The sequence below is a fragment of the Rhinolophus ferrumequinum genome, chromosome 10 (genome assembly GCF_004115265.2).
Source record: "Rhinolophus ferrumequinum isolate MPI-CBG mRhiFer1 chromosome 10, mRhiFer1_v1.p, whole genome shotgun sequence".
NCBI lineage: Eukaryota > Metazoa > Chordata > Mammalia > Chiroptera > Rhinolophidae > Rhinolophus > Rhinolophus ferrumequinum.
This window is the reverse complement of record NC_046293.1, coordinates 13,763,823-13,787,066: the sequence shown is the minus strand read 5'-3', so window position 1 is coordinate 13,787,066 and position 23,244 is coordinate 13,763,823. Positions and strand designations below refer to the sequence as shown.

General features: G+C 39.6%; 1 protein-coding gene across 6 annotated transcripts in view; it reads left to right on the top strand.

Moving 5' to 3' along the window:
- The window catches only part of RIC8B (RIC8 guanine nucleotide exchange factor B), a 101,073-nt gene that overhangs the window by 68,048 nt on the left and 9,781 nt on the right, over positions 1-23,244 (top strand). For 2 of the 6 annotated variants that reach the window (XR_004424103.1, XR_004424104.1), the window contains exons 8-11: positions 4,375-4,519; positions 15,171-15,290; positions 18,642-18,725; positions 22,874-23,012. Coding sequence is in view for 3 of the 6 variants with exons in the window: in XM_033116529.1 (XP_032972420.1) it covers positions 4,375-4,519; positions 15,171-15,290; positions 18,642-18,681 (305 nt within the window). In the remaining 3 variants the exon portion in view is untranslated. The remainder of the gene's footprint in view (positions 1-4,374; positions 4,520-15,170; positions 15,291-18,641; positions 18,726-22,873; positions 23,013-23,244) is intronic. The other 4 variants (XR_004424105.1, XM_033116529.1, XM_033116528.1 and 1 more) reach the window with 4 other exon arrangements.

Here is a 23,244-nt window from a genome sequence, read left to right as displayed (position 1 = left end):
CCGCCCCCATTCTTACTTTACATCGCTCCCTGAGTAATCTTAACCTCTCCCTTGGCTTGTGCTTCAGCCTCTTTGCTGGAAAGTCCCAAACCTCTGTATCTTTTTTTTTTTTAATTAAAGTTTATTGGGGTGACAATGTATCTCAATGAACTATTAAAAGTCATCATTTTCCTCTTTGCTGATCAGGTTTTCTTCAGTCTGTTTTCCACATGGCTAACAGAGGGATTGTTCTAACATACAAATATAATCTTGTCGTTTCCCCTTATATAAATTTCAGTGGCTCCTTGTCACCTATACAGTAAAATCGAAATTTTACCTCCACACCTATCTGTGTTGTGTATTCTGAATCCACTTCCACCTTACACTTTCTGCTTAATCATTCTAAAGTTGTTATTCTTGCCCGATTATATCGCACCATTCCTTCGCATATCCTCATGACTTAGCAGATGCTGTTCCTTTTGCATGGTATGCCTTTCCCCATCTGTGTTAGCCTGGTGAGCTTTACTGATCCTTGAAGATCAGGTTAAGCGTTATCTCTGAAGACATCTCTCCTCATCCGAGGCAGAGTTAATCATCCTCTTCCTTGTACCGTTTTTTTACTTATCTCTAATGATTTTCACAATTTGTGTTGTGACTCTTTTATTCATCGAACTTTCATTCTAGACATTGAATTTCTTTAAGTCAGAGATCATGTCTTCTTCATCTTTGGATCCCCAGTGTTTAACAAAGTACCATACAGACAGTAGGGGCCCCATAAGTGTTTAATGAAAGAGCAAACATTTGTGCTGTGAACTCAGCGTGGTAAATACATTTCTCCATATGAAGGAAGCATTTCAGTACACTCTGGTAAGCACCACAGGGAGGAGTGTGCCAGGTACCGTGGCGTCCTGGAAGAGGGAATGATTGGGTAGGCAGTGTGGAGAAGGTCAGTGACAGTCCACAGAAGACGACGGAGGTGGGAGGCAGGCTTGGTATGTATAGAGAAGAAACTGGTTCAACTTGGGAGGGAACCACAGTGTGCAGGAGTGATTGGGAGATGAGTGTGGAAAAGAAGGCAGAGGCCAGAAAATGAAAAACCCTTTACGCCCTGCTTTAGAACTTTTGCTTCAGCCTTTAGGAGAGATGTTAGAAGTGTTATCCAGGAAGGCGGTAACACCGTATTTTTACTTTACAAAGATGCATCAGGCAACTAGTTGTGCAGAGGGATGTGAGACTGGAAATAGGGAGACTAGTTAGAGAAAGCTACTAGTGTGGGATTTCTGAAAGTTGCAGGATTTGACTCGAAAGAAAAGGATTATAAATTCTTTTCTGTGTAACAGAAGGGGGAATGGTCTCTGAGCAGAATATGGCTCTGCTGGTAAAAAGCAAAACCTCTTTTGTTTTCATGGTTAGAGAACGTAAAACCCGTGCTTGTGTAAGCAGTAATACCATTACTGGCAGTGCAGTTCTGACTTTGCAGTGTGCTGCTGTGCTTGCATTGCTCGTTCATAGTGCTCTCTAGCATTTTCATAAAATAAAGGTGAAACGTTTCTTAACAACTTTTTGACTGAATGCTGATTTGTTTCATTTCTGCAGCAGTTTCACCTAGCTGCATGAATACTTACTATGACAAAGAACACATATATGGGTGTGTTTCTTTTTCTTTTGAGGACCACCGAGAATATCTGTTCTTTGCCTTAGCAGTTCACCTTAACATCCAATTTTCCTTTTACTGCTTTCTCAATATCAAATAGGATGTTATGGTGTATTGGAAATAGACTAAGAAGTAGCTAGAAACAGTCCACCAAATGTCGTTGATCCTTGAACAACGTGGGGCGGGGGGCGGTTTAAGAGTGCCGCCTACCAGTGTAGTTGAAAATCTGTATATAACTTAAGTCGGCCCTTCTCGCATATGTAGATTCCCAACCAAGGATGGAAAATACGGAATGTCAATCAGAACTTTACAAAGAAAATGCTTCCCACTGTGAGGATTTTGTAGTTCATTTCTCTCCTCTCCCCAATCTCCATTTTTAAGTGTTTTATCCTATTAACAAAAGTTCATTTGATTTTAAAACTATTGGCTACATCCTTATCTACTTTGAAGGCAAGGTGTGTCTTAAATCGTCTTTGTAACCTGTCAGAGTTGGCACATGTTTTTATTCCAGTGAATGAGCACTAACCGTTTTTTTCATAGAAGTGCTAGAGATTTTTACTGTTAGCTAGCTTCCAGGAGGATATTCTGCATAAGAAAGCAGGTTATTTCGTGTTCTGTTTACTACTTTTTAAACAATTTTGGACTCCTATAAACTGCATTCTTAAACTATTTTAATCTTTAATCATTGTAGGTGGCTAATTACATTTTGTGTCTTTTTTTATTGTTGTTATTTTGCCTTTAAGTATTTTTATTTAAGCCATTTATTCATATCATCTCAATTTCGATTTTCACAATTTCGGTGACTATTTCTATTCTGAACCACTACACATCCTTATTTCTTAAAAACAAGCCTTATCAAAAACACTTAAAATGAGAGCATCCATGTGGGTTCAGGTCTGTGATCTCTCGGCCTCAGTGACTCTGTGTCTGACAGTGTCATTACCTCCGTGAGGATTAAGAACACCTGGATACACTGGATATTCACCTTCCCTAATAATCCATCAAGAATTCATTAGGTTATCTATACCACTCCATCTTGCAGAGCTACTGAAGGCAAGAGGGAGCATATCAGATTTATTCAGAGGGCTTTCAAATGTTACCACCGTGATCCCTCATTAAATTTTAATGATTCTACTGAGTACCCACTGAGAATTATTACCAAAGAAACCACAGTTACCAATAGGTTTTAAAGTAGACAGTGGTTGAAAGTGTAAACTTTATTTAATCTACTTGCATTGTGAATCCATGTTTCCTTTGGCACAGATTTTACCAGATTGTTATGTTATATTCTTTGAAAGTAGGACTTTCCTATATTTTCAGTGTCAAGGGAGGTACCCTGTAGTTCAAGTATTTGAAAAAATTTAATGGACAACTCTATCCTGGACTATTCATCCTACCCACGCGCTTCATGTTTTCATCCTCTTATCACATATATCCCCTTCCGTACCCATCTATTGCCCTGTCCACTGCCTCTTGCATGTCCCCAAAGTCATTTTAATTGCCCTCCTCTGAATCTTATCCAGCTTTAGTTTGTCTTTTTTGAGGTAAGTGATCTGAATTACCTCAGTGGTATTGATCTGAATAGTATTTCAGATGTAGATTTTAACTAAGCCTTTTCACATGGATAAGATAGTGTTGTTTTCTCTCTTACAGTTGTCTTCAGGGTGACATTTTATTAAAAGCCTTAAGAAAATTTTGCCAATTTTTATCTTTTGATTGACTGTTCTAGTGTTCACTTTGAAATTGTACCTAAAGAAAAGAAAGTGCTCCTAGATAAAGCTGCTAATGACTGTTATTTTCCTTAAAGGTACTTATAAATCACACACACACAAAACATTCGTACAGTTCAGGGTTTCCCTGCAAAAGTTTTATGTGTCTGCTTCTCTTAGAGATAGCACCTTACACTGACAGACGAGCAGAGGACCTACACCAAATATTTCACTCTTGGGGTGCGACTTGACTAAGATAAGTCTAAAATGATCAATAATCATTTTACCTAATATTACCAGAGAAAAACAATGAGTGTTTACTTTGTGCCACTTTTTTAAGCACTTTGCATGTATTAACCTGTAAGGTAGATACTATTATTCCAGTTCTCCAGATTAGAAAACGGGGGTACAGAGCTGCAAAATAGTGTACCTAAGGCAGCCAGCTAGTAGTAAGTGGTTCATTATTGAAATTCAGCGAGTAACTCCTGGGCCCACCTTCTCAGTGGATTCCATGTGCTTACATATTGTTGCTGACTTTTTTTTTTAAAGGCAGTAACTTAGCCTATCCGATTTGCTAATATCTTTCTTAAGTTTTCTTATTTCTTATAATCCTCCACTCCAATTCCTATAAAGGGTATAAGAAAGATTTTACATAATGTGCTTGCTATATTGGTAAAATCTCAATCTGGTTTTCATTAACTCCAGTTTCTAATCATCATTTCTCTAAAACTGGAAAAAGAACTAAGATTTGCAAACAGAAGCTTATAACACCCTTACCAATGGCCCAGTGGTCCCACAAAGTATTTTCAAAACAGCTCCATTTGAATTTCTGCTGCCTGAGAAAAGGCTTTTGGTCCTCAGAGTTCATAAGAGAATTTGTAGGTAGCTCAGTAGAACCACTACCACACTTTGGAAACCTCTCAGTTTTAAGAGTTCCTGCCGTGACCTAGATCTCAGCCTGCTGTGTTGGGAATGGTCAGTGGTGACAGTGCACTCAGGACTCCTGTCTAAAAACCTCTTCTGTGTTTGCAGTGGACAGCCTGCTGAAATACACTGGCTATGGGAACGCTGCAGGACTCTTGGCGGCCAGGGGCCTCTTGGCTGGAGGAAGAGGAGATAATTGGTACTCAGAGGACGAGGACACAGACACTGAAGAATACAAAAATGCAAAACCAAAGTATAGTATCCAGTTTCTTCTCACCTAACACTGTCTCTGCCTTGGAATTGGTTATTTGCCTTTCACTTCCTTTGTCTCTCATTTTCCAAATGTTTCTTTTCTTTTGTGGATTTGGAAGCTTTCCATTGAATACTGTTTTTAGAGGCAATTTCATAGCTCATGCCTTAAAGGGTGACTTCAAGTGATTGAGGAAAGATAATAATGGCAAGTAATGTTCTGCTGCAAGATGATTGCCCATATGCTCATTATCCTCTCCCAAGTATTAAGAGAGATGGTGCTTTTAGATACCTGCCGTCATGTACTTTAAAAGCATTGTTGCATCCTTTCCATAGGTTGAGATTTTATAAAGTATAACCAAGACCAAGTATTTACATTGGTTATTTGATACTTCAGTCTTTCTCAGAGATCTAAATGTAGGTGCCATACATTCTTATTGTCCCTCTTGCATAAAAGCCCTTACGAGTCAGTAAAGCAACAAGGCACATTACTAGCAAAAGGAAAGAAGTCTGGCTCCACGGTAAATTTTACTCAAACACTGAGGGAATCACCTTTGAACAGATGCATTTAGTGCACTGAATAGGCAAACCAGAGGCTCTGTCAAGTCTGCCCTGAGTTAGTGCTTACAAGTCAAAGACACCAATTCTCTTCTTATCCCCAAACCAACCACTCTGCTTCTTTCTGTTCCCTCCTGTTCTTTTCACCTCCCCCTCAACCCCCACCTCCAACCCCCAAGATAAATTTCTTAGTTTCCACTGAATAGGCGTTATTTGAGCTCAGTTTTATGGTTTCCATTACTGAATGTTAAAAGGGTAAATGCCTTTCGGCATTATCAGTGATGCTGACATGCTGTGTTTTCTATTGACAGCCTTCTAGAGTGTGACGTGGACTATTGTAATAGTTGATCTAGGATAAAAAATCATTATCTGCCAAATTGGTCCCCCTTTTTTTAGTAGAGATTGTTCCCTATTGACATGAAAGTAATGGGTTCTCAGAAGGTAAAAGAAAAGAGCATTTCCTAATCAGACAGGACTTGTATTGCCTGTATTCTTGGCAAATCAGGTCTGAGTAGGTAGTGTTACTTTTGCCATCCCCACTGCTATCAGCCTCAGCAGGATCTTACGGCTTGTGTCCTAAGGAAAAAAGGCTTTTGGGGGAAGAAAGCTAGCAGTGACTCCCAAGTAGTAAGCTCTTAAGACTGCCACCATCTAGATGCTATTATTATATATTGGGCATCTCTATCAAGTATTTGAAGCTAAGATAGAGTCATCATACGTTAATCTTCCCCTAATTATAGAATTCATCAGTATAAATTAGTCCTGCTCACTCTTTTTTTTTTTTTTTTTTTTTTTAAGATTTTATTGGGGTAGGGGAACAGGACTTTATTGGGGAACAGTGTGTACTTCCAGGCCTGTTTTCCAAGTCAAGTTGTTGTCCTTTCAATCTTAGTTATGGAGGGTGCCGTTCAGCTTCAAGTTGTTGTCCTTTCAGTCTTAGTTGTGGAGGGCGCAGCTCAGCTCCAGGTCCAGTTGCTGTTGCTAGTTGCAGGGGGCGCAGCCCACCATCCCTTGCGGGAGTTGAACCGGCAACGTTGTGGTTGAGAGGACGCGCTCCAACCAACTGAGCCATCTGGGAGCTCAGCAGCAGCTCAGCTCAAGGTGCCGTGTTCAATCTTAGTTGCAGGGGCGGAGCCCACCATCCCTTGAGGGAGTCGAGGAATTGAACTGGCAACCTTGTGGTTGAGAGCCCACTGTCCCATGTGGGAATCGAACCGGCAGCCTTCGGAGTTAGGAGCATGGAGCTCTAACCGCCTGAGCCACCGGGCCGGCCCAGTCCTGCTCACTCTTGATTTTTCCATTCCATAAACTATTTCCATAACCGTTTAATATTTTATGTCTCTCCATTTGAGACATTAAAATATACCACTTAAGAAGTCACATGTTTTTAAATGAAGGTAGAAATTACATTAGACCTCCGTTGTGTCCCGGGATATGTGGACACAGTCAGCTAAGGTAAGGTAGACAACTCAGAGTTCCCATGGATGGCTGATAGCTTTGCAACTCAGTGTGAATTGTTGATTTGTTTGGTAGATGACTTCTGTAATGGTAATGGCCATATGTCAAGCAAGCACCACAATGCTACTATGGCAAGAAAGAGCTCAGAGAAAATACAGGAAAACTGGTATGGGAAATAGAAAGGTGCGATATCAGGAGGGCACTGTTTGTAAGTCAAGGGCCATGATGTTTGATTATTACTGCCTTGGCTTTCTGTCATAGTATGATTCTATACTTAGGCCTTACATCCTTCGGCATCTTCTTTAGCCTTTGGCCCTGGACTACACTTTAGGAATGGTGTATTATATGGTCAGAATAGTCACCACAGTGAAATCTTGTGTTTCTTAACCGTTGGCTCATTACAAGTATAAATACGTTTCTCACATAGTGTCACATCCTCCCCCTTCAGATAGATTTGCATTTGCATCTGTTTTTTTCTTAATATCTTCCCTTTATTTCAGGTGAAACAATCTAGTGGGATGTTTAATTTGTTAATTTAAAATACTCATGCAAGTGGTCCTTGTGGAAATAGTGGTGAATAAAGTACTTTGCAAGCAAGACAGTCTTTTGTGCTCTGGGGAGTGAGTCACAGAGCTGGAAGAACTTTTCCCCTAAAAATTGTTATGAAAACTTTTTACCTATCTAGTCAAGCTTATAAAATCAGTATCTGAAAGGATTGCTTGCTCCCCTACCCCCAGATTCTATCACCAGTCAGTGTTCCCAAAATCACAGTCTGCCTTTCTTAGGATGCATTTATTCACAAGAGTTGCTAGTATTGGCAGAAGTAGAGAAATTACCCTTCATCCAGTTGGCCCGAGTCCTGTTGTAAAAAATGTAAGTGGATTCTGATTAATGCACCAAGGTAACCTGTAATCCTTTAGTGGAATCTGAAACCAAGTATTGTATGGAGCTTACGTTCAGGCTATGGGAGACAGTTAATATCACAACAATCCTTTTTGTGTCAAAATAAATGTATTTAATGGGCTGGAAATGGCTTCCTGTAATTAGCACATTTAGACAAAATATACTTATAGAATCGAGTTACAAGCCACACAGGTTTTTTGGTGTATGTCTAGCCATGTTTGTTAAAAGTTTTCAGATAAACTTTGGTCTTGTATCAAAGAGTAACCAAATTTGTAAATTCTCATTTTTATACTTTTCTTTTATGCCTCTGAGCATGGAGGCCCCTGAACTGTATATGTGGTAAAACTGACTGATATGGTTTTGTACATTATTCCAAACATCACTAGAAAGATGTGTATCTAATGACATTTGGCTCACTTTAGACCAGTGGCTTTCAGGCTTGGTATAGGGGTGTAGGAATCTCGGGGTCCACTGCTATGAGGAGGGGCAGGAGGAGGGGATGGCCAAAGGGAGTGGGACTCAAGGTGCGTCCTTACACCCTCAGCACCCCACACTAGTCATGGTCACATTCAGGATAGTATCATTGCGCTAAGCAACTCGGGGACATTTCCTCCTTGACTCTACTTCTCTCAGCATTAGCTGGGGCAGCAGGTGGATTGATAGTTTTCTTCAGCACAGTACAAAAACTGTTTTTTCTTTAATTTGTCAAGATTTTGTTAACAGCTTTAAGTCAAGTCCCATTATAACTGTTTCCATATAGTGGGGCTATACAAATGAAAAGATCTTTGTTTTTTAACATTTCTTGAAGTAAACGTGCCAGAAACCAGGACTTGAAGATTTTTTTTCTTTGCCCAGTTTGAGTTGTGGTGGTATATTTCTATATAATAGGATTTAACTAGCATTTCTAGGAACTGTAATTTATTTACTGTAAGCAGTGATGAAATACAATCTAAATTCAGATCCCTAAAAGATCAGAATTGAAAACAAAATCATTGCCTCTTCTGCCATGTATACTGGTTCCGGAAGTTTACCAGCCTCTGTGATATCTGCAACCACGCCAGTTTTGCACTTTCAAAATTGAGTTCTCTAGTTTTTTTCTATTATAATTTGGGTAAGTGGCCGGCAAGAGGCCAGGTGTGTTAAATTAACTGCGGTGTTGAGCTTTGCTATAGGTTTCATTTCCTAGAGATTTACAACTATAGTTTCTATATCCTTATATCAAGGATATTAGTCTTAATCCAACAGCCCAACATAGGAAACACTTACACAGCACTATAATTTAAAAAGACATTTTGGAGCTCTAATTGCCTAAACGCAATTCGGTATTCATGTATATATGTATTCAGCATATATATTTGTGTGGCTGATCCGTGATAGACACTTAATAAATATTTGATAAACAAATGACAGAATGACAGATAGCACATTGCCCTAGTTCTTTGCACTGTTGATAGAATGCAAAAACTTGGATTGAGATGTTTCATAATTTACCCTATTTCTTTAATGTGGAGTCAGTGTTACATTTATATGGTAATTCTCGACTTGAGACATTTTCAGCCTCAGTCACCAGTAACCGCTGCCTCTTTAGAATATCTTCTACCTGAATTTATCTCCAGGAAACTGCACAAAATACCTAGTTTGTTGCTTGACTCCTTTAGTCACTGAAAATTGCACATGCAGCTCCTTTGTGACAATTAAACTGAACAGAGTAAACTCACTGCACCATCCAAGGCCTTTTGGCTTGCTTATTCTTAGCAAATCACTCACTATGCTAATAATAATAGCTGGTATTATTGAGTATCTAATATGTGCCAGGTACTGTTCTAAGAACTTTCCTGATATTACCATTTTAATCTTCATAACAACCCTTTGGGATAGGGTTATCCCCATTTTACAGGTGAAGAAATTAAAGCTCAGTGGTGTCAAGTCACTTGTCCAGGGCACACAGTTCATAAGCAGTCAGATGGCCCGACTCCAGAGCTTATGTATTTTGTTGGATTTTTTTTGAGAAAGGCAAAGCAAGTTTTATTGTGCTCTTTACGTTGCCTTCTTATTTTGGGGGGTAAAATATACATTACATAAAACTTACCATTTAAGAATCACATATAGGTGAAATCATATACAGTATTTATCCTTTTGTGACTGGGTAATTTCACTTAGAATAATGTCTTTAAGATTCATCCATATTGTATCATGTGTCCAAATTTCCTTCCTGTTCAAGGCTGAGTAGTATTCCGTTGTGTGCATATACCACGTTGTGTTTTTCCATCCTTCTGTCAGTGGACACTTGGGTTGCTTCCACCTTTGGCTGTCGGGAATCACACTGCTGTGAACGTGGGTGTGCACGTACCTTTTCCAGTCCCTGCCTTCACTTCTTTTGCTTCTATTCCCAGGAGTGGCATTGCTGGATCATATGGTAGTTCTGTTAAATGTTTTGAGGACTCGCCATACCATTTTACAATCCTGCCAGCAGTGCACAAGGATTCCAGTTTCCCCACATCCTCACCAATACTTATTTTCCGTGGTTTTTAAAAACATACTCGCCATCCTAACAGGTGTGAAGTCAGAGCTTGTGTTTTAACTCGTACAACACTCTTCCCTAAAGCTAAAGGGAGAGATGAGTTTGCCCTTCAGAATAGTTTCCCTGTTGTTCTTAGAGTACCTGTTACCTTTCTTTGATATAACCGAAAGAGAAAATAAGAGAAAGAAAACACATTTGTTTAAAGGATAGCAATCCTATAAACCATACAAGTTCTATTCAGTTCATTCTAATTCACATAAATCTGCCAGGTAGTTCTGGCTCTCCCCTCATCATACATGCAGAAACCAGTCAGCACTGCTACCACTCCCGGCCAAGCTAACATATTTCCTCCCTCTCCAGTATTTTAATAGCCTCCTAACTAGTCTTGTCGCTTCTGCCTTTGTCCCTTTCCACTCTGTTCTCATAATAGCAGCAAGCTTGACCCTTATAAAATGTCAGCTAGATACCAACCCTCAAAATTCTACAGTGCACTGGCCTCTTCACTGTCCATCATACTCCAGACACACTCCTGTCTGAGGCCTTGGCATTCCCTCCACCTCAGCTGCCCGTTCTCTGGAGAGCTCTGTCTTCCTCCTTCGTCTTCACTCAGACGTCCTCTTCTCAGTGAAGCCCGTTCTGTCCCCTTATGAAGAGCTGCAGCCCTCCTGCCTTCACCCCTCCACCTCGCACTTGCCAATGTTGCCCTTTTTTATTCATAGCACTTCTAACATACCACACATTTACTCACGAAGTCTGTTTTGTCCCCTATAAGGTAAGCTCCATGAGGGAAGAGGTTTCTTCTTTTTTTTTGGTCTATTTTTGTTCATTGAGACGTCCCCAGAATAGAGTCTGGCGCACAGTAAGACTCGGTCAAGGTTTGTTGAATAAATTCCTTGAGTCAGGCAGCCCCCTCGCATCATTGGGATGCCGGTGATCGAGGTTCCTGCCCTCCTCACGCTCCACTTCTCGTTGTGGAGGGAATATAATTCAAGAAAATCCGGATGTGGTAAATTTCCACTCTGGTCTTTTTAGTATTGGAGGGTGGGGGGCAAATTATTCTGAAGAGTTTTTCCTAGAAAGGTATTTCCAGCTTCACGTGCATAGGTCTCCTTTCCCGCTCCACCTGCCCCCATGCCTTTTCCTAAAAGCCCTGATCCCTTTCCTAGAGGTTGCACAGTGCCAGCCTGTTGGTTAGATTTAGCCCACAGGAGGTTCTGCTTGACTTGTCCCGTGTTGCATTGGTTATTTGAGGTTTTTGTTTTTGTTTCACATAGTACTTCTTACAATACTTGCCAACATTTAGAATTCCGATATTTCAGGTGAAATTTTGGGTTATTAGCTCCTTTGGAAAAGTGGAAGTTCTGATAACTTTCTCATATGGCAACCGAATGGTGGAATTGAGTGGCTGTGGTGATTTTCACACCAGGCATGCGCGCCTTTGGTTTACCTGTGTATCCCTTTTGTTCATCTTGCCTGCCTAGCCCTGCAGGGACTGGAGTTTATAGCCCCCTCTTTAACCAATGCTTTGAGTAAAATGTAATCCACACTTTCTAGAGATTGAAGGTAACTGTCATTTAACTCAGGGAAGTTTTTTTGTTTTTGGCACATTTATTGTTGTGCAATTTATAAATTGAACAGTTAATAATCTTTGTTTGCCTACACAGCATTTCTTTTTATAATTTTTTTTAAATTTATCGGGGTGACAATGGTTAGTAAAATTACATAGGTTTGAAGTGTACAATTCTATAATACATAATCTATATATCACATCAGGGAACTTTTTATGGCTCTTTTTTGTTAAGTGACCTAGTGCTGTCAATGTTGGCCAAATGTAACAACAATTTGAAGAAAGCGCAAAAGTTTTAAAATATATTTCATCTTTTATTCATAAGTTCATTTGTTCATACCTTTTCAGAATGTCTTAATCATTTCATCTCCAGGTCCGTAGCTGCTGTCAGTTCATATAATGGCCTCATATAATACACGATTCACATTGAGACACCACAGATGATAGTTTAGATACTTCATATCACCTAAGAAGTCATACATAGCCCTGGAAGACATACATGATCACAGGAGTACAGTGCTGGGGAGAGGAGAGAGGGGCAGAAACAAGGTGGGAAAATCATGATAAATATAAAATTACCCGATTAGTGTACTTAAAGCATCTTAAGACTCAGTGTTTGGAACAAAATAAAACTAACCCCAGAATTTCATAGTGTTAAGATCCTGAAACCTGGAAAGTTAAGTCTCAGTCTATACTATTTGAGTTTATAAAGGTGGCAAGTATTTGTTCAACTGAAAATGACCTATTTTATGAAAAGTCACATCGTTGTGGTGGTGACCATTATTTGTTTTCTCTTCTTCTCCGGGTAGGGAAAGTACATGCGACTGTTTGGAAGTGGGAGCAAGATAGGAGACAGAGCCCAAGCTGCCTCCTGCCCCCAGCACACTGGCATTTTCCCATAAGAGACTGGCATAGTTCAGTGCCCCAACTTGGGTTTCCTGTGGTATTGTTTACATTCTCCTGAGTAATGGGGGGAGAAAGGTCTTTTTAAAGGAAAAAATGAAACCTGAATCCCTGGAGTGACTTTGGGGGGTTGGAATGTTTTACTCCATGGGGAAAGCATGGTGAGTTCTTACTCTGTAAGAATGAACTTCTGGCCACTGCTTGAGCAAAGGATTTTGTGACTTGAGTGGCTAACTTCACAGCAAGCCGTTAAATCATTTTAGCAGCAAAGGACTTGAGGTCAGCTTATGGAAAACGGACATCCCTTCCACTAGACCCTTGAAAGAACCAAGAAGAGAATCAAAGGTGCCCTGATCAGGACTTCATGTCCTGACCTTTGTACGCTGTGGTATCCACAGTGACACAGTTTCCCGGGCGTCCTCCTAACATTTTCCCCGAGGCACCTGGTGGCTTGTGCTCATGTCATCATGTTACAAAACAGTCTGTGGATCTGATTGTTTAAATCACCCGCCATAGAACTTGAGAGAAGCCATCACTCGAGACAAAATGAGCATGAGCCACATAATTAATACATCTACCTTCCCTTATACTTCCTTCCAAGACCTGATTTCCCTTGTCAGCTTGGGACGTGCTATGTGCCTGCAATAAGAACCTTTACTTATTTATTTATAAAACAGTTGTTTTTCTAATTTAGCAGGCGACAGAAGAGACACCAGTGAAAACATGTCCCGTTGTTACGTGCCTAAGCAAGTAATCGGTGGGTGGTGGAAGTATATTTTCAGTGTGGCATCCGGGTACCTCTTAAAAACTGTAGTTCTCGGAAGCCTTGTCTGGGTCCTCTTTGTTCTTGATTTTTGGGAAATCACTGTGATGACCCCATTCAGCATTTTTGTTAATGGCCACTAATGAGGGGGCGGGGGCCTTTTTCTCTGTTTTTATAAGCACCTGAAAAAAAAAGGAGAGAAAATAGTAGTACACAATGAGTGTCTGAATTAGGCACTCTAGCCCAGTGGTTCTTAACTCATCGTGTATGAGAATCACCTGGAAAACTTAAAAAAAAAAAAAACCGATGTAGTTGGTCTCAGGTGAGGCCCACACCTTTTCTTTAAAAGTCTCTGTAGTGAGTCTAATGCACAGCCAAGGCTAAGAATCACTGGGTTTCAGATGGTTTCCCCTGAGCGCCAGAGTTCCAGCAAGTACCTTCGAGGCTGCCTTACAAGGAAGCAAGTGAGTACAGACAAGCAGAAGGGGCTCTGGCTGTCCCTGTGCCCTCCTCTGCCTGAGAAGCTCCCCTGTTGTCTGTTGTACATATCGACTTGCTGTGTAGATTTCATCTGTTAAATAAGAAGGGATGGAAGGATGGTTACCACTGCTTTGGAAGAAAAACTGTGTAACTATGGCTCTAGACATAAGCCTATGCAAGAATGGCAATACAGATGTTTTAGATACGGTTTCTGAGGATGGTGAGCAGAGTCCTTTCACAAGAATCTGTGTGTCATGTAGCCTCTCTCAGGAATGTAGCCAAAGAAAAGGAAATCTTTTAGTAATAGATAATAGTATCTAGTGGCCTCGCCCTTACTCCAAATGAGAAAAGCCCTGGTCAGTAAAGAAAGTTAACTTGCCCAAGTAAAAATCTAAAGCAGATTTGCGAGCGAGCCTCCAGAAGACCTAATTGATCACAATGAGCGCAGAATGTTTTACCCCCATTTAGACAAGCACTGTTCTCTAGTTTACTGCAGTCCTAACACTCCACATTGTTTATACTTGACCAATTCAAGGCCTGGCCCCGGAAGCGTCTCTGTTTGTAGACCTTAGAAAGCAGTTTATTAGCAATTTGCTGTTTGCAGGGATATTTCACTTCACATCATCAAAAACAAACCATCTGTACTTGGCTGGTACAAAAATGCTATAATTGCTTGTCTGCTTCTCCAGAAACGTGTTTAACTTATATTTAGCAGCCATTGAAAGAATTATTACCTTTAATTTCACTTGCTAAAAAAAAAAAAATAGTGTGGCTTTTATCTAAGAGGATATACCTTGTTTGGTATTATAACTTTGTACAAAGTTTATGGAACGTATTCGTTTTAAGTATTTTATTAAATCTATTTCCAGAAAGCCAGATGGTATACCTGTCTCTTGGTAGGCAAGATTTCATTCCTTTTTTATCTAGGTCAGATCAACTCTAATTAAAATTGTTCTTCTGCTTTACCTTTTATTATTTAAACACTCATTGCCTTCTGTGGTCTCACTAATGGACTAATTTCCTGAGATTATGAATTGGCATGCTTTCATTTTCAGATTCCAGCCTCTCTGTCATCATTTTTCCAATTTTTTTTGACATATTTGTTTTATGCTGTATCACAAAATGGGTTTCTCCCTCTCTGAAATTATTTGTCCCCTTATAATTAATGAATAAGCTGTGCATCCAAGGATATTTATCCTAACGGCACTAATCAAATTTCATATTTTTGAAAAGCAGCCATGCCTTATTTTTTTTTAAGTTGGCAAGTTAGTTTTACTTTTTAAAAAATAATAGTTAATACCCATTTCCCAAAGCAAATTAGTAGAGAAGTAAATTTAAAAATAAAAAATTCCTATAGCAGTTCTATTCCATAAAATTGCTATTATTGCCAGTTTTTTTGGCTATTATACTCTTTCTTATTTATAACTTACAACTTGGACCAGAAAAGTATAGAAAGAGCATAATTTAAAAACATACAGCATAACTTTTTTTTCTTTTTGTAGCATTAATCTTATCACTGGTCATTTAGAGGAACCAATGCCAAACCCTATAGATGAAATGACAGAAGAACAAAAAGAATATGAAGCCATGAAACTTGTCAACATGCTTGATAAACTTTCCAGGTATTGTATTCCCATCCATTTTTTGCTTGGTTTCTAAAAATGTTCTATTTCTTTGTCTCTCTCACTGAGAGTTACCATAGAACAGCAACTCTGGAAATCCATGTTGATTGGAACAGGGTGGCCCAGGCAGCAGTAGTTCAGACCTCTTGGCTACCATGGTTTTTCTACATGTGCCGCTTCTGGATGTGCATCCTTAAACATTTACATTCTAAGAGTTAGAATTGTAACTACTAGATCACTGTGATATTTAACCAACTAACCTCCCTGTCTTCAAAAAGATGCTATAAGTTAGGTTCAGTGATTTTGCTGCTGCTTGTATTTTTTGTTTTAGTCTGTTTTGGTTTTTGTTCTCCAAATCATGATGCTTTTTTTTTTTCTCTTGATGTGCAAGTTTGCAATTCTATCTTTTTGGGTTGCTGCTGAAACCAAGAATTCTAAAATGTCATGCACCCAACAAGAATAAGTGAAAAAGAATAGCTCAAATGAAGGCTTTTCTGAAAGCAGACACTTGTATTAATTAGGGGTTCTAAAAACAATCTCCCCTTACCTTTTTGCCTCACACCTCCTTCCTCTCCAAAAATAGCCAGTTTTAAAAATAATTAAATCAAGTATATACTAATCAGCAACTAGTCATTTTGGAGGAGTTATTAGAAAATATTAATTCCTTTCACACTTGCCTGATTTACTCTATTTTCCAGTCATACATTGAGTCACTGTCTCCTTTGAGCCATCTTGAGTGAGTGCTTCTGTGTGTTGGTGGCAGCTGCCACTTAAAGGTGAATTTCTTCTGTTCATCTCCTTTTTCACAACTATGTAAAGGCTGGTATCCCTCAGTCAAGAGAAGTAGCAACTGGAATGGGAAAGCCAACCATTTAAGGGAAAAGTGTAACAAAGAAACGAGCAAAGGCTAAGAGTACAGCAGGAGGCTCAGAGTAGAAATGTTTAAAAAGAAGAGGCTGACATGGGGAGTGTGACAAGTATGGGTGGGTATTTTAGACACTCTGCAGAGTCTGAGCTTCTTTCAGATGATGCTGCTAACATGGTAGAAGTTACTTAGAAGTGAGCAGCTTCACGTCTACAAAGCTAGGAGGCTAGAACTTTGGGATTTCCAGCTACCGTGTTTCCCCCAAAATAAGGCCTAACTGGAAAATAAGCCCTAGCATGATTTTTCAGGATGACATCCCGTGAACATAGCCCTAACGCATCTCTTGGAGCAAACCTTAATATAAGACCTGGTCTTGTTTTCGGGGAAACATGGTAGTCTTTTTAAATGTTCATCCTTTCCCAAGAAGGTTAGCATATACAGCTCACTATTGACTATGCTCACAATCTTCCAAAGACATTATCTGTTTGCGTAGGACATCTCCATACTTCTGCACAAAACAGGTAGGTTCCTTCCCTGAAGGAATTGACAAAGTGAAGATACTGATATGGCAAACCTATAGGAGGCAGAATAACAAATTTGGAATGAATACATAAAAATAGGATTTGTGCTTGGCTGTTTTCAAAAGGACCTGATACAGCTAATCAGACACAGTGTAGAGATACAACAGTTAGGATGTGAACCCACAGAGGCCCTCTGGTTGGAGGAACAAGTGTTTCCAGGTACCCAAGTGGAGCATATTAGTGTGTTAGGACAGCAAACCAGTTAATTGCATAAATTTCATTTTCATAAATTATCAATAACAAGAGTTCTTAAAAGATAACACAGATGCTAGTCAGCTGGCCTCTATACTCTGGATGTGTCAGCTCCAAGCTAGAAAAGTGGGAGGTGAGGGACAGGACTGCCTAAGACCATGCGCCACAGTCCAAGTACTTGATTTACTGAGAGACAAGCCCATTTCATAAGGCGTCCCTGTAACGGGCAGGGAACCGTGCTCGGTCATTCTGCTTGTCAGGTCAGGGAAATCCACATATTCTGCAAGCTGCCAACAAACAAATACACAAACATCAAGTCTGAAATACCCAAGCTTCCACTTGATTTAAATTGTGCCTCAAAGAAGATATGTACTTGCCTAGAAACACCCAGCAGATAACGTGCCCAACTCAATCTGAAGGTGATGCTGGTTTTTGTAATTACAAAACAGAGCAAATACGTCTTTGTGTTGGCTTTGATGGTTTCTGATTTTGCCATTAAAATTGAAGCTAAAGGCAACTTTGAGAACAGTCCAGAATCACAGACTTTTTGCATGACGTGTGGTGGGTTTTTTACATTGTTTGCCTGTATGTGCTTTCTAACATTTACTCTCACTAATAACAGTCAGAGACAAAACTGTATGTTCCAAAGCAGGAATGCAAAGAATGAAGCCATTCTTTATGCACCTTACATGTTTGTCTTAAGTTTCTTCTCTTTTCACTGTTGTTGGTTTTTGGGTTCTGTTTTGTTTCTGTTTCTGAGGTAAACAAGATGCCGTAAAGCCAAAGTAGACTCAATGCAGCCAAAGTAGTCTTAATTCAGAGAACATTTATTAAGCAGCTACTCTATGTAAGGTACTGTGCTAGGAGGATGAGGGAGAGCCAGAGGTGAACGGGACTTTCTCTACCTTCAGAAAACTCACATTCTCGTGGAGGGAATGGCTGTAATCTATTCTAGAATACAAGGTAGAAGAAAATAATGACAAGATATAAGGTCTGTGTTGAACTGTAAGCACCCAGGAAAAGGAGCAGTTCATTCTGTGTGGATGAATCGGGGGCTGTGTCACAGGGAAGGTAGCATTTGTATTGACCCTTGAAGTATAAGGTATTTAATAGACAAACGGAGAAATGACCATTCCAGGTGGAGAGAGATTTACTCTTATTAATAAGGTAAATTTTTGGTATTCACATACTACATCTTTCTTCCAAAGAGCTCAAGTTGTTTTTTTATACTTTGATTAATATGATAAATCAGATTTATCACTGGGGGAAGCAAGGCCCACACTAATGTCTGGTGGTAATCCATTTCCTTTAACAGTTTACAAAACACTTCACATGCGTTCTCTCTCTAGCTTCATAATAAAACGAGACTAGGAACTTCACTTTCCAGAACTCAAGCCTTTCGCTCTGTCCACTGTGCTATGTCTGTCTGTTAGCATCAGTGTTTGCCACAATACTCCCCAGCCATCCTCTTCAGCTTTGTGCTGCTGGTTAGTCCCCTCGGCTGTGCCCCTAAGGATGTTCTGTACCCCACCAAGTCTTTATTGCGCTAAGAGTGTACTGTAGCTTTGTCTGGTTAGCTTCCCTTCTCAAAAGTGAAATCCTTTCCTCATGTTCCTCATGGGCCTGAAGTGAAAGGCATGTGAGTCAAAGACAGGGTTGGAGGTGACGTGGCCAATGAATGGACACTAGAGCCTTCCTCTTTTCCATCCGTAGGAGAGCAGATGTGAAGGACCTGCAGCAGGATGGTGGTTAGCAACAGTGGCCCGTGCCAAAGCACTTACCAAAGTGATGACTAAGGTTGGTCATGCCGAGGACTGTTCCTGAGCCTGGCGTAGGGTAGACATGATATTCACGACCAAAACTGGGAAACCACCAACGCAGAAATTAAAAGTACATTTCCATGTTTGCCTCCGTGCTGGACGTAGCCACTGCCTCGAGGAGCTCGCCAGGTTAGCAGCTCCTTCTCAGCTAGATTTCCGAGGACCCTGGAGAGATTAGTGCTTGGTGCTCAAACGTTTTCTTCCCATTGAATACCCCACCTGACTTAGTATTCCAAGTGGTTTGTTGATTTAGTTTTAAGTAGAAGGATTGTATATGTCACAGATGTCGATAAGGGGATTGGCAGTGGCCCTGGAGGACTTCAGAGTCTGAGAGTAATCTGAGCCCCTAAATCCCATCATGTCAGCCAGCACAGTGCCCTGTGCCCTGTGGTTTCCCTGCTGTGTGATGACACCATGAGCACAGCTGATCCCCAAATCTGATGGTCAGTTTTCTGCTCTATAAAATAGCCTATATGGTTTAAGACTGTAAAGTATACTTTTGGCAGTTCCATTTCTTGGCCAGATGTCATAAAAGTCAGGGCTGGAAAGGAATTTTAGAAAGGTACTTTGGTCCATGACTGGCTAATTTAAATATCAGGGTACAGAATCCCTTTAATATGGGAAGATGACTATAATAGTTATCAAATATAAGCATTAAGGCCTGGGGGATGAGATTATAGAAAGGGGGGGTGAAATGTGCCTGCCTCTCCACCTCCTCTGTCCTTCTCGGAATTGGAAAAACATAAGCCCCTGCAATTGACGCGGAGATTAGAATGGGATTGTGTGTGGTTCAGCAAGTCCAGGGCAGCTAATACAACTGCATTCACCTCAGCCACAGCACACAACTGTATGTAACGCTACCGCCCCCTCCAGAAAAGGGGAGAGAAGATTGATTGGCCTAAGTTTAAACTCACCAAGGGATATAATATTGCACGTTTGTTTTGACTTTTCTAATCCCCTTTATTTCCTTAATTGGAACCAGGACTGGATTCATCTTAGACCCCACCATTACCCCATAACTATTTAGGCACGTTGCCTTTTTGCTTTTATATTTTACTATCAGAATCCTCTAAAATTTACATTTATGTAAATAATAATTGTTTTCCCATTTCTTCCTTTTCTTACCTACTCTTTAACCAGTAATTTTATTTATTTATCGTCAGCCATTGTGCAGTGTTTGGGATATGGCTTTCTTAGTAAATGCAGGGACCAAATCTAGGAATAGTTCCTTTTAATCCAAAGATTCTTTTTAAACTTAACGAAAGGTGGGACAGGTGATTTGTGGCTGAAAAGTAATAAAAACGTAATTGTTTCCTTACAAATAAGTTACTTTACTCTGCTTACAAAAATAACTGATTACACCCACCTTTCAGATGAGTTAGTCAAGGAAATGCTTCTCAGGTACATTTCAGAAATGGGTCCGATTTTTTTAAAGCACTGTGAGAGCTATTGTAGGTACAAAAGTGTAAGACCTGAATTATTTACATCAGAAAGTCCTTTAGATCTCCACTGCCCAACACGGTAACCACCAGCCATGTATGACTGTTGAGCACTTGAAATGTAGTTAGTCTGAATCCAGATGTCCTGCAAGTGGCAAGTACTCGGACTTTAATCAAAGACTCTGTACTTAAAAAGAATGTAAAATATCTCGATTGCTTACTATGGATTTTAGATTGAAATATTTTTTATATATTGGGTCAAACAAGACATACAAAAAGTAATTTACTTATCTGTTCTTACTTTTTCAATGTGGCTACTATAACATTTAAGATTACATACATGGCTTATATTTGTAGCTTACAATTACATTTCTATTAGCGCTGTTCGCATCATTAAATTGATATTATACCTTTAAAGTGGCAGGGAAGGATGAATTTGAGAAACTTCCTATTGTATGATGTCTTTGGTTATAGAGCGCCCTTCCTCTGGCTAGCTAACTCTTCCGTAGGATGTCATGCTACCTTGGTAGTGCCTATGGTAGTCATGGTCCTTGAACTCTGTAGGAATGACTACTCCGAGCTCTTGGTGTAAGCACTAGCTGAAAGGGCTTCTATTAGTCCGACATCAGATAAGAATAAGCTCCACTGGCCATTTGCTCTTAGCTGCCCTGCTCCTTTAACTTTTAAGTCTTTCTACTTGGGAAAAGCATGTAAGAACTTCTATTTCTACCGCTTAGCTTAGTAACAGTGCCAGTTGGCATGCTTTTATTAATATTTGTTTTGCTAATTTGAACAATAGGATAGAAAAGTTCTATAGAGAAATTACCAAGAAATAATAAAGAACACCCTCACTTCAGTATAAAACTGAATTTTATGCTTCTAGCACTGTCCCTAAGCACTTTCTCTAAATTTTAACCATGCTGTTTAATGTGAGGTAGGTAGCACATTTTTAGAAGCTTTGCATGTGATCTTCTAACAGAAGTGAGAACAATAATAAAAGACTAATATTTATATGGTGCTTTAAAGTTTAAAAAGTGCTCCCCTATGTATTATCTCCATTGACTATTAAAACAGCCCTGTGAATTAAATAGGACAAGAGGTATTTTACTGAGGAGTAAATGGGACCAATGATTAAGTGATCTGAGATGAGGCATCTGACTAACGACACAGCCAGGAAGTTAGTTCTCAATCTTCAGACTCCAGATCATATATTATTTTGAAAATTACCGACAGCTCACGAAAACTTGTCAGTTTGATTATTTTTAATAAGACATTCTATATTTTAAACAAAGGCATAGCACAAAGACAGATAGTGAGCATATTTACCTGAGAAGAGAATTAAGATTTGGGGGACATGTATTCCTGCTCTTTCATTCCTTAGTTGAGCTCTTCTCAAACATCAAGTCAGGTGCTAAAATGCTGATACCAAAAAAAAAAGAAAGAAAAGAAAAAGCTTTATATAAAGGAAGCCAGTAAAAATTGCTATGATTTTATGTTAATATAAGGTATTTTAACTGTTTTGAAAAGAAAATGATTATAGGTATTCCAACAAATTCTTATATTTAGTGGATCACATCAAGAAACCAACTTTCAACTGTTTCTTGAGACTGTTTAAGCAACTCCCAATTGCCTTTACAAAATGAAAGGACATGGTGTGGACAGTAGGTCATATGCACTTGTCTTGGGAATATTTTTATGATTTTTTTTTTTTATGCTACATGTTTTACCTTCCCATTTGTACCCAATCCCAAAGCACAATGGTGAGGGCTGAGGGAAGGACCTCAGAATCATTTTTGAAAGATGCAGCCTGAGGACCTAGAATTTGCTATAGAAAAGCCACCAGGTACTTCCTCCCTCCTGGGTTAGTGGCATAGTGAAAAAGTAGTATAACCAGTCAGTACTAGGAAGCCATTAGATGAAAGATATAATGAAAGATGAAGAATCAAGGTCCAAAGGACACTTTCACAGTATATAACTGAACATGTTAACAAGGGCCAAAGATTAAAATATTATTTATGTGAGAAAAAACAGTTAAAAAGACTTATAAGAATATCACAAATTACTGGGAAATCTGTTGTACTTCAGTGGACTATCGACTATTCCAGGGATGCTGAAATCCTGAAGTGAGATGCACTCTCAGACTTGGAATTAGAGCAAAGATGACAGAGCTTCTTTCTCGGGCCATCCCAGCCTCCATTCTAGTAGGCATTTTTGGAAAAGCTCTGTGTTAATTAAAAGGCTTTATTTATATACCAGGTTTTCATCCTATCTTTCAAATGTGAAAATAAATTAAATATGAAATGGCTAATTTAAAATGTCAGGGTTCTTTTGCCAAGCCAACCTTACATTAAGAGCAGGAATCCTGTGCCAAAGAAACGGTTCCCAATTATCCCATCCTGGGTTTTGTTATACATTGTGCAGAAGTCAACAAAACAAGTATGTCACAGAACCTGCCTAAATAACAGCCACCCTCATTAAACACAGAGAATTAATCAGGAGTGACTAAAGGAAGCAATGCCTCATAGGTTCCCCCCTTTCTTCCTTTCTAATCATAGAACAAAATATGTTACATAAAAGGATCGGAACTATTATGCAGTACTCAATTAGAGGGAGGTGAATAGGTCTCTAACATGCTGTTTTATCAAAAGAGCAGACCGGTGTTTGCATGACTGTTGTTTCATTACAGACCCTGTCATTAATTCCATGTGTCAATACTGCCCTGTAGTACACAGAGCAGACAAGAAAGAAGAGCCCTTGAAAACAAGGGAATGATTTTTGAGTCGTTATCAAGCTAAGTGGCAAGCGAGAAGCTGAAACTCGTATAGGTAAATTCGAAGGGACTCTTGGGAGATCTGCAAGTGGGAAACAAGAATGCGTTTTACCAACTGCTTAATTATGTCCTGGTTTGCAACAAGTACACTTGAATTGAATGCTTTGTTTGTATTGCACAAAAACATGTGCTGTGGGCAAGAGTATTCTCTTGCTTCCAGGTCAAGTAAGGTGTTTTATACACATACACATCTGACCTATTCTGGAATGTGCGATTGGGTATGTTAG